Source organism: Gossypium arboreum, chromosome 12, assembly GCF_025698485.1.
Source record: "Gossypium arboreum isolate Shixiya-1 chromosome 12, ASM2569848v2, whole genome shotgun sequence".
Taxonomy (NCBI): domain Eukaryota; kingdom Viridiplantae; phylum Streptophyta; class Magnoliopsida; order Malvales; family Malvaceae; genus Gossypium; species Gossypium arboreum.
In genome coordinates, this window is record NC_069081.1 from 112,240,327 (window position 1) to 112,251,690 (window position 11,364).

Sequence of the window (11,364 nt, forward strand, 5' to 3'; positions counted from 1 at the left end):
TCACCTAAAGAAAATAACAAAATAATTGCACGTAACTATCATGTAAACCATGTATCTACTGGGACCAAATTTCTAATAGTAAAATGTGTATTCTTTAATCTAATCCGCAGCAATTAATATACTCAACGCGACTCTTATTAAAATAGCTTTCCTTTTACCTCGCTCTCGCAAAATTTCTGGAGTTTTTTTTCATATATATTCCTCCAATCAATTACTTTTTTCATTTAATTTGCTAATAAGTTTAATCTTTAGCTATCATTTGCTTTTCTATTGAATTTTGTCAAGAACCAAAACAAAATCTCAACTGGTAAGACCAGATTCAATATGTCTAAAGCTTCGTCGACGGTTCCCTCTGAAATTCCCAAAGACGGTGACCGTGCAAATCTGTCTCGTACTTTCAAGTACTTATTGGGTTCGTTATTTCAACTTTTAATTCTCTCCCTTTTTATTTATAATTGTAACGCTAGTTAGTTGTGTTTATCTGCTTTTCCTTTTCTAATTTTTTTGGGTTGAATTTCGTTTGGGTGATTTAGCTACACAGTTTTTGTCAAGAGGAATCCCATTCATATTCAATTCATGGATAGTGAGGCACCTCACCCAGGAGGACTATGCGGTAGCCGCAACTAATGCTCTTCCCTTCATTTCTCAATCATTAGAATTGACCTTCACTTCACTATAGATTGATTTCTTCTTCTTTTGTAGGTGTATGCCGTTCAGTTCCATCTATTTGTGACGTGTGTTTTGTTTCTTAGCCGCGAAGGATTCCGGCGAGCCTGCATGCGTGCTGATATTAAATTGTGGTTTCTCTCTCCTTTTTCATTGATTTCAGCATATGTTCTTTCCTTTATTTGCTTCGTTATAGTAAATTTTGCTTGTTTGTTATATTCTTCATATAATGCTTCATATGTAGGCAGTGGGCAGAAACTTAGGTCTTATGGCTTTACATGATGTTATATAAGAAGTAATAAGGTCATTGTTCTCTATTTAAGAATTTTTTTTTATCCCTTTTGTTTAAGCATCAAATTTTAGTTTGTCTAATTTGTATGAACCTTTGTAATAATCTTATTAAGGACAGGGATCACTAAAGAGTCATAGCAAAATGCAATTAATTGAAATACAAGTAAATCAATCAAATGCTTTTAAAGTTTTGATAATATGAGAGCAATTTGATAATCTTTTATTGTCTATATAGGCTTGATTTTATATCAAACTATATTGGGTTCAGGAGAGATTAGCTCTTGGGTCTCATCTCATCCTTTTGATACACTGCGAACTTCAGTGATCTTTTAGCTTTATGTATTCTAGCTGTTTGTTTACACCCAGAATCCATGTCTTTAACTACAGTGAAGGTGCTTCAGCAAAAGACAATGCTGCATTGTTGAAAGTGGCCTGGATGAGTTTCCCACTTGGTGTGGTTATCACAATTGCAGGATGTGTATTTGTCTTCTGGTGGCAAGGGTTACAGCATTCTAACCCTTATGCTCAAGCTATTTTGATTAATGGTATTTCTTATAACTGCTTCCAAACTTTCTGCTAATTCTTGTGGCTTTCTAAGTGCTATTCATTGTGAAAAATGTCAATTCTTTTCACTTGTCTCTCACTTTTTATTACTTGTGAAATTGCTATTTATAGCAAATTTCATTTGTTGATGACCTTCAGTTTTATGCTTTTGGCTTGTTTAGATATAGCCAGTATAGAATTAGCTCTGTGCTTGCGAATGTTGGCTCTTTCAGTATATTCCAGTGCTGCAACTTCTAGTGACTTTAAAAATGTAAACCTCATTGCAAGTATTTTGTTGAAAAAGAAGTTAAAAGAATTTTCCCTCCAATGAATCACTGCTTTTGCCCAAATCTGTCTGAAAGCAGAGTATTACATCTTAAATGAACCACAATTTCGTTAGTCTGCATGAGATCAACTTAATTGTAGTCAGCTGATTATTCTGTTCACTACTGGAAACATTCCTTTTAAAACAATTTCATTCACTAGCTTATTTTTCTTTGGCAGGTTTTGCATGTATATTAGAGCTCTTGGCGGAACCTCTATATATCCTTTCTCAGACATTGTTTCTACTCAAACTGCGCTTGGTGGTTGAAACTCTAGCTACGTTTTCACGCTGTGTAACGATGTACATTCTAATTGTGAACCTCACTAACATGGTAAAGCTTTTAAGGGAATTATGTTGCGAGTACTAGTATATTCATGTTGTGGATCTGCCAAGGTGTGTTTTGTGTCTGTTTTTAATGGTTGCATATAAGTTTAATGATTCTTGGGTTAACTTTCTTAGATGAAATATATTGTCCTGTTCTGGTGTTCTAATTTTACCAGCCATGTAGTGTTCTTGTGAATGATGGTTAGCCGCTAAAATGTTCTTGCTTCTGCTTGTGATGCATGTGGTTGACTGCTTCTGAGGTTTATGGTGATTAGGCCTTCGATTATGAACTTATGCACTTAATGTGAGGAGCTTTCATGTTTACATTTATTATGAATTGTCCTTTTCTGCTTCTCTAATGTGTCTATGCTTTTCTTTATATGCATATACTTTTTTATTGTTTTCATAGATTTTGTCAGTTTTCTTTTGATTTATGTTGGTTTGCTATGAGATCTTCTTTTGTAACTTTTTCATGAATATGTTTGAACCTGATTCTTACAGGAGAAGGGAATTGTCTTTGCGTTGTCCCAAGCAGCATATGGAGCCTGCATATTTCTGGGCTATTGGAGCTATTTTCTTCTTTTTCGTGCATATAGGAGTTCTGATCTTATTCCTTTCAGGTACTGGTCCTTTTATGCTTGACCTGATTCTTTTCAGGTAATATGTATGCTTGAATTGTTAGTCCTCCTTCCCCTTATTTGTGGATAAAATTAAAAGTAGACTTGAATTAATGGTAAATAAGTATACCCATCCACTTTTCTCGACATAGACGTGATGGAAATTTAGGTTTCCTCATATAAATTAACATCCTGATGATACCTTAGAGCTGTCGTCATAACGGCTTTATCCGAGTACCATGAGAATCCTATCCATGTATTGGACTTCAACCCTCTTTGTCTGATTCTATACATATGTCATTGATTCTCCTAAATACATCTCTTTTATTTTATTTTATTTTTTTTATGTCTAAAGAGCACATTTATTTCCTGAATTGTTTGCTAGCTACTTGCTCTGCCTTTTAATTACTTTCTCCAGATTATCCATAAATAACGCACAACTTTTGCAGACTAGGACATATGATTAATTTTGATAAGCAGCTCTCAAACATGTGCATGTTGTTTACCCTTCAATCCTTTCGAAAGTTGATCCTTCAAGAGGGAGAAAAGATCTTCCTTGTATGGTTGGATACACCATATAACCAAGCCGTATATGGACTTGTGGACAAACTAGGTGAGTAATCAGCACACTTGCTTCATACTTTATAAAGTTTCAGTTGGTAGGTTTTGGACGCTGGACTGTTTTGTTGGATATAATGCAATGCCTCTTATAATTTTCCACTACGATCGAGAAAATGCGATTATTTTTTCAAGGGCTGATCTAAACCATTCTTTTTTCTTTTTCTTTTTTTAATTTAGGGAGCTTGGTGGTCAGGTTGGTATTTCTTCCTTTTGAAGAAAGTTCATATTCTACATTTGCCAGGTCTGCATCAGGTTTATTACTGTCCTTTTCTTCAGTTCATTTTGTGAGGTGTTTAAACTTGTTTCTTAGGATCACATATCTGGTTAACATTAATTTTTGACTACATTTCTTTGTCTTTGCGGACCCAACTCTCAGAATTGTGTCCATATTTTTGTTTTACATCAAGTATAGCTCCCATATGAATAGGATGAAGTCAGATTGCTATAGGATGTCCTTCAATTAAATTAAACAGGAACTTTTTCTTGAAGAGAGAGAGATAAAGGATAGGTGGATGTTAGGAGGTGGAAAAGACAGTAGCACTCTCCATTGTCCATAAATTACAAGAAAATTTCCTTTTTGTTCAGCATTTGTACAGTGAATATGATTACATGTGTTTGGGAGCTTGGATTAATTTAATGCTGCTGGCACAATATCAGACAGATGTATTCTTTCTTGTAGCTTGGTGGTTTTTCTCTATGTTGTGCATGAAATGAACACCATATTATATGTTTGTATCACATTTTATGTTACTAATCCAATTGTTTTCTGGGAGTTAGTTTGAAGGTGGTAATTTATGGTGAATCTTCAGCCTTTTAATCTAGCTTCTCCCATCCCTGTTTTTTTTATGTTCATATGTTGCATCCTAAGGCCTAAACTAATTAGTGATCTTTTTTTTTTTTTTTATTGTTGTGAAAAATGTTTATCCACACACAAGAACTCAGCTTCCTTTTCCTTCAGACAACCTGCTTCTTGCTTCCATGAAGACTTAACGTTCTAAATGAGATATTTTGTTACTTAGTTGCCTTTGAATGTTTATACACACAGATGCTCATTCTCCTTAATTAAGATGGTGCTTCCTAACTTGTATCATATTGATAAAATATCTCTGGACAGGACAGTCTCCAAATAAAAGCAAGAACTTAGGAAGGCGCCTTACTGAGGCCCTGAAGCTTGTTTTACTAATCGGTATGTTCTTAAGTTTTTTGTACTTGATATTTCCCTCCTTTCCTAGGATCAGTTTTCTAGGCATTGCCAACAATATTGTAATGTAATGAAATTCTTAATTGGTTCTGGAAGTAATATAGGAGTAATATCATAATTTTGGGACTTACAATAGTAACACAATAGTTCTAAAATTAGAAACTATGATTTCTATTGGCTGATTTAGAATGCTTCTTAGTTTTAGTGATGATATAGTACAGTACAATTTAATCTAAGGAATTAATTTTGTTCTAATGATAATCTCTGTTTTGTTTATTTTTATACTAATTGGCAGAACCTGCTTCCTTTCGATCAGTTTGGTATGCCCTGGCATACCCCTATGTTCTTGAAAATCATTTTTTCTTTTAAAACATAATGCTCTTTTTATGTTTTCCTCAAGGTGCTACTTATTTTGTAGGTCTCATATTTTTGGCTTTTGGCCCAAGCTACTCCTATTGCCTAATCAGACTGTTGTATGGTCAAAAATGGAGTGATGGAGAAGCTTCCACAGCGCTTCGTTACTATTGTCTTTACATCATTGTTTTGGCTATGAATGGTTAGTAAATTTGGGCTTTTTTGCTTGTCAATATGTATGCGGCTGCCTAACATTTTCCTCAAGTGTCATATTGAACAAGATCAGTTTCGTCATATTCTTCCTCTTTTTACTTGTTTCCTCAAAACCTGGTATATTTGCAAAGGTGCTATGACATCACACTGAAGTGGCACAATTCTGGATTTTTTACCTCTTGTTATTAACGTAAAACTATATGACTTTACTGGATGAAAGTTACATGCTTGATGTGACATTATTGTATAAACCTCCTGCTGATGATTGAGTTGCTATTGCTGGATATTATTCTTATATTTGGTTTTGCGTCAGGGACCTCTGAAGCATTTCTTCATGCAGTTGCAACTGAGAACCAACTCAAACGCTCAAACAACTCATTGCTTGTATTTTCATTGATATATGTAGCATTGAATGTCCTACTGATACGATCTGTTGGTGCCATTGGTTTGATTCTTGCAAATTCTTTGAGTATCCTTATCATATTAAGGCGAATTTCCTAGCTATGAGCATTTGCTTTCAGTGATTTAATCAACTAGGTGCCATAGAACATCTTAAAATTTTGAGAAGTGCTGCTGTTGAGCTATATAGAGAAAGAGATGAATATATTCGGTTTATGCTAAAGCAGTGACGTTACTGTAAAGGCAAAAAAATGTTTGTCTTGAGCAATTATCTTTTCAGCAATGTCTGATATAAGCTTTTACAAGTTGATTCCCGTCCTTTGTGTCAGATATGTTACAGGCTGGCCTTTTAACAGACATCCATATAGACCTTCTCAAATATGTCCATTTCTAGCAACAAGGATCATGTTAGATTAAATTCATTGCGTTGGGTTTACTTAACAATTAAACAGATATGATTTTGAGGATTATCTACTCAGCAATTTTCATCAAACACTTTTTTCAGGTATGACTTAAGCTTGTACAAGTTAATCACGATGTTGTACTAATTTCAACTTTATACTGAATCACATTTCCTTGTTTTCCACAGGAGTCTTCCTCATTTTCTTTCTGCAGCTGTTTACCTTCAGGGTGGACAATCCTGTTGCTATCGGGTGTAGCTACTCTTATTTCAGAAAAAGTATTTCTTGACCGTGAAAATTTTTGGTCATCCTTTTTCATTCATTTTTGCATTGGGTTCGCTTTCTTCTGCACCTCAGCCTTTGTCATGTAAGTATCATCCTATCCTATGCTTTCAAGTTCCCTAAACTTCTTAAAACTATTATCTGTTACAAACTATTGGTTTATACCATATCCTGGCATGCATGCTTATCATTTATAATATGTTTTATTTTATCTCCATGAGTAGTTATCGGCGTGAGAGGCCTTTTATCAACAAAATTATCCATTTCCGCGACCATTCAGACTGAAATCAAGAAGGGCCATAACTGCATTTTGAAATTGAAGGTAGGATTAGCTCCCTTTAGCTTATTTCTAATATTCCTCTTATGTATCATCTATTGAACGAGTTGTGACGGGATTTGTGACGGTGATTATGAAATTCATTCAATTGACAAAATTTAAAGGAAATTCTTCCTAGCAATGCAAAAATAGTAGAATAGAGTTGTCAGAAACAGAAGTTGTACCTTGTAGGTATAGTGAAGGAGAACTTCAAGAATTTTGTATTGTTCCGAATGTTCAACTAGGATAAAGCTGAAGATATATACAGAAGTTACAGTGTTTTCAGGCCAGAATATTCTTGACTTGGTGCTTTTGAATGACACTTACCTTTTCTTTTCTTTTCTTTTTTTTGTTCTTTTAAAATTTTGAATTGTGTCCATTGATCTATTCCTCTTCAAAAGGTTCAAACTTTTGAAGTTATTATTACTGACAATTCCTGTTGATGTCCCCGAAGGTGACAATATTCGATTAGCCATGAAAATTAATAGACAAGTGAGGAACTGTGTTTAAAACTGATAGATTAGAAATTTCTGCAGATTCAATGCCAGTGTGTTCTCTCTTTTCTTTGCAGTTTTATCTGTGCCTCTTCCAAGGAATCACCAAAGCTTTTATTCCTTTCTGCTAATAAGTAGAATGGGCCTACAGTTCAATTTCTGATGGACCTAGAGGACAAGACAATATAATGTGTGTGTGTGTGTGTACCTACATCTCAACCATTCACGTTTTTCTCTTTTTCCTTTTTGGAGAAAGGGTTTAATAAAACTATTCCTTTTGTGTTTTTTATCCTTGAAAATTTTCTTCATAAGAATCATTGTGAAATTTTTCCGGTTAAATTTTGTGAAAATTATTTGATATATTAGGAGTGAAGTTTTAGAATTCAAAAAAATATATATATATGGAAGTGATACTTATCTTATTTAAGGTGTAATAAAAAAATAAGTAATAAAAATTAAGATATTATTGTATTTGAAATTTACTTGAATTAAAATATTACACCGCTAAGGTATGATATTTTGGGTGATGTATGAAATACTAAAACCATTTGTCTTTGCTTTTACAAAAAACGCGTTAAGAAAGAGGGAGAGAGAAAAGGGTTATAAACGTTTAAGAAAAAACCATAATAACCATTTGTGATGAGATGAGGCCCTATTATTGTAAGCAAAAGTAAATTTGATATGATTATATATTAATACTAAGCGTGTTTTGAAATGTTTTCTACAGCCACATAATTAAAAAGAAAAGGACAATTTCTTTTGTATATTGTTAAAATAATATAATTGAAGGAAATTAAGGCATATGGGAGGCAAAAAGAAGAAAGTGATGATTCATAAGGAAAGCCACGGGGGGGTTCATGGGCTGTCCTCCTCCATGAACAGGAGGCTACCACATCCGCCACCACCACCTTGTAACTTGCAATTATAAGATTTGAAAAGCTTGAACCAAACCAAAGAAAAAAAAAACAAAAGGTAGAAAAAAGTGGGAGAAACAAATAGGAAATTGATGATGATGAAGTAGACCAATATGATTTTAGGAGTGCAAGTATCCAATTCCAACAACCCCCACCCCCCAAAAAAAAAAAAATGAAAAATCAGCTTTGAGTAGTTCAGTTGGCATTTCATTCACATTATCTTCTAAAACAAAATGATGGTGATTTTTTGAGTTTTTGATACGTAGGAGGCAGTTGGATTCCATCCATTTTCCTAGTGGAATTCATTTTTCATGCTTACCCTCCCTTTTGCTTCAGCATGCAGTAATGCTTGATTCCCCCAACCCCGCCCGGGAAAAAAAAAATTTCTTATTCATATAAAACACAAAATACATATAAAAACAGAATGTGAAACAGCTTCAGAGTGAGTGCAAACCAACATCACTCCAATCTCCAATGTTATTGCATTTCCTTAACAAAAACATTTTGAGTATCACATTAACCATATAGATAATATTCATGGCTGAATCCATTTTTGTAGCAAAAAAAAACCCCATTACACATAGCCAATTTGACCACCAAAGCTCTTTTTGCATTCATATTCATTTGAGTTTCTAATTTGGTCAAAAAGCTTTCTGTCATTAATATATTTTTAACCATAGAGAAAGTTGAAAAAAGTGAACTTCTTGAGAGAACTGCCTTAATTAGTCAAATGGGTTTTTAACTAAGTTTTGGTTTGGCATCTCCATAGGAACTGCAAATTAGGGGGTCACAGCAACTTGAGAATTCAAAAGTTTATGTTCCTAAAATCATGCTTCAAAAAAAATAATAAAAAACAATCTAACCTATACCCTAATAACCACAGGACAGCAATATTCCTTTTCATTTGTTTGTTTCTCCAACAACCTTCAAATATATGTTATTAAGTCACTCATTCCATTTAGTATAATCTAATCTCCCTTCTTCCCCTAAAAATAACTTCACACATGTATATGTATGTATGTACTTACAAACTACTTTTTATATATCATAGCAATTAATTTTAGGGAAAATTCACAAAATTTCAGTTCCAATATTACAACATTTTCTTCCTTCGGAAGGTCTGAATCATTAGGTTGTCTATTCTTACGTCGTCCCTCAGAATAAGTAGCGGTGCGCTCTCATATTAATTAAAGCACCTTTTATTTATATAAAAAAACAAAGCAGAACGTGAGATGTAATGATACTACATGGGACAGCTGCGCCAGTCCCGTTTCAAAATCCTCTTTGCTATGTACCCCCCCACCACTCTTATAAAGCTCTCCAATGTGTTTGTTTTTTTTTTAATTATTCAAATTCACATCTCAATTATCTTCTTTTAAGTTTTAACCAACTTTCTCCTATTTACCTTTTTAAGTTTTAGTCCCTACCCTCTGCCTCTTTCTTCATCATCATAAATAAAACAACCAACCTAATTACATCTGCTCCATTTTCTGTTTTCTTTTTCCATTCCTCTAATACATACAAATATCAATCTCACTGCCACTTCAATCCAAATTTTGAGTTGCCTATTGAAAAGCTTCACGCATGTGTAATTTGAACTCATGACGGCAAGTATAGTGTTACGGATTATTTACGGGTTTACCCATTCTAACATCCAAAACATCCTTAACAAAATTGAAAAAAAACATTTCTATCTAACATGATGGCAACACACTAGTTGTGTTAATGGAGACGTTTGAGCTTAATTAAGGGAGTGATTAAGTGTAATTATTAGTAAAGTATTGATGAGTTGCGAGTAAGATAGATGAGGTCTCACTCTCACATGCCCATACTTCAGACATTCATAATTTTGTTGTCCACTTTGGGATACGAGAAATATATTGTTATTATGTTTGATGTGGAAAATAAAGGCCCCTATCCAATCCCAGCAAGAGGTTACTGTGAATTAGTCAAATGCAAAAGATGGGTGCCAAAGCCACTGTTCCTTTTTTTACAAAAAATAGCTCCTTACTTTTTCTCCTCATATCTTAATTTATACAGTCATTTCAGTTCATTCATCATTCCCATGTGGAACCCTCAACTCACTCACCCACTTCTTCCTTTCTCATTATAGCACATATTTTGGATCACTCTGCTTAATTCTTCCTCATACACTCCTATAGCTACTACATTCTCATTCATTTGCTTCCTATAACTACATATATCTCTTTACACCATTCATTTTCATCCATCAACATCTATTTTTGTCTCAATTAAAATATTATACTCCACTTTTCTTCATCAAAATATGTAATTTATTTTAATGTTTTAAAATATATTCTTTTTTATTAATACTAAATTTTAAACAATAAGTTAAATTCGAAAATTTTTATATATACGAGGAGGAATCTACTTATATAGACGTAAAAGTTCAAGTGATTTTATGCTAGTTTATAATTATTTTTATGATTAATATTTTAATAATATAAAAGTTATATTTTATTTTTATTCATATAAATCATGCATGTTAAATCTTACATAAATTAAAATTTTTAACTATTAAAATGTAAAATATATATTAATATAAATTATATTTTTCATTAACATAATAAAATATTTTTAGCTTTAACCCAAATTTTATAATTTTATCTCAATTTAAAAAAAATTCTAACTTCCCCTGACTTACAAACTCTCCTCGCATCTTTCTCTCATGCATACTTCATCTAATCAAAAGTGGAGATTCATTTACCTCTTTATAAAGTGCCTAACTTATTATCAAGTATTTATTATTTTGAGGATCATGGTACGGCTCAGCTTAAAATAATATTTTCCCATTCAAAATTCAAATATTATCCTAAATCAATAATTTTTTAACGAATTAAATTCTTCAATTCTTTAATATAATTTTAAGTAAGTTGAGAAAATTTAATATGTTGTCTATTATATTATGTTGTTACATTTATAGTAAATTTACTATTCCTTGCTTATAATTTTAGTTAAATTGTTCTTAAATCATAGCAAGGAACATGTTTTAATTAAAAAAATGTAATTTTCTTTCTTTTTCGTGTCACACTAATAAAAAGAAAAACTAACTACTTATTATTTTACTTCAATTTAATTTATTTATTTAAAAATAAAAATAAAAATTAATTTATTAGAGAAATACATTATTTATCAATAAAATAAAATAAAATACTATAAGATTAAAACACTGTGTAACAAAGAACAAAAATAGAAACAAAATGTATAAAAATAATTTAGTAAAATGTGGTTTTAATTAATTTTACAATGTATTAACTAAATACTAAAATCTTACATCATGTAATATGTTAAGTAATATTATATTATTACTAAAATATTTGTTACATTCCATAAAGCACAGTTATCAAATATTTTAATATTTTATTCAATTTATAATCTGACA

General features: G+C 32.3%; 1 protein-coding gene across 2 annotated transcripts; it reads left to right on the plus strand.

Moving 5' to 3' along the window:
* Window positions 1–80: 80 nt before the first annotated feature.
* On the plus strand, window positions 81–6,846 carry LOC108476502 (uncharacterized). Of its 2 annotated transcripts, none has more exons than XM_017778715.2 (14): window positions 81–412; window positions 534–613; window positions 703–800; window positions 1,345–1,502; window positions 2,005–2,156; window positions 2,651–2,769; window positions 3,216–3,379; window positions 3,565–3,639; window positions 4,502–4,573; window positions 5,007–5,144; window positions 5,469–5,624; window positions 6,007–6,059; window positions 6,144–6,322; window positions 6,462–6,846. In XM_017778715.2, exons 1-14 carry the CDS (start codon window positions 325–327, stop codon window positions 6,520–6,522), a joined length of 1,593 nt encoding a protein of 530 aa, XP_017634204.1. In that variant the 5' UTR covers window positions 81–324; the 3' UTR covers window positions 6,523–6,846. The 2 variants fall into 2 exon arrangements, with proteins under 2 accessions (XP_017634204.1, XP_017634206.1); XM_017778717.2 differs by having other exon boundaries at window positions 703–797.
* Window positions 6,847–11,364: the final 4,518 nt, after the last annotated feature.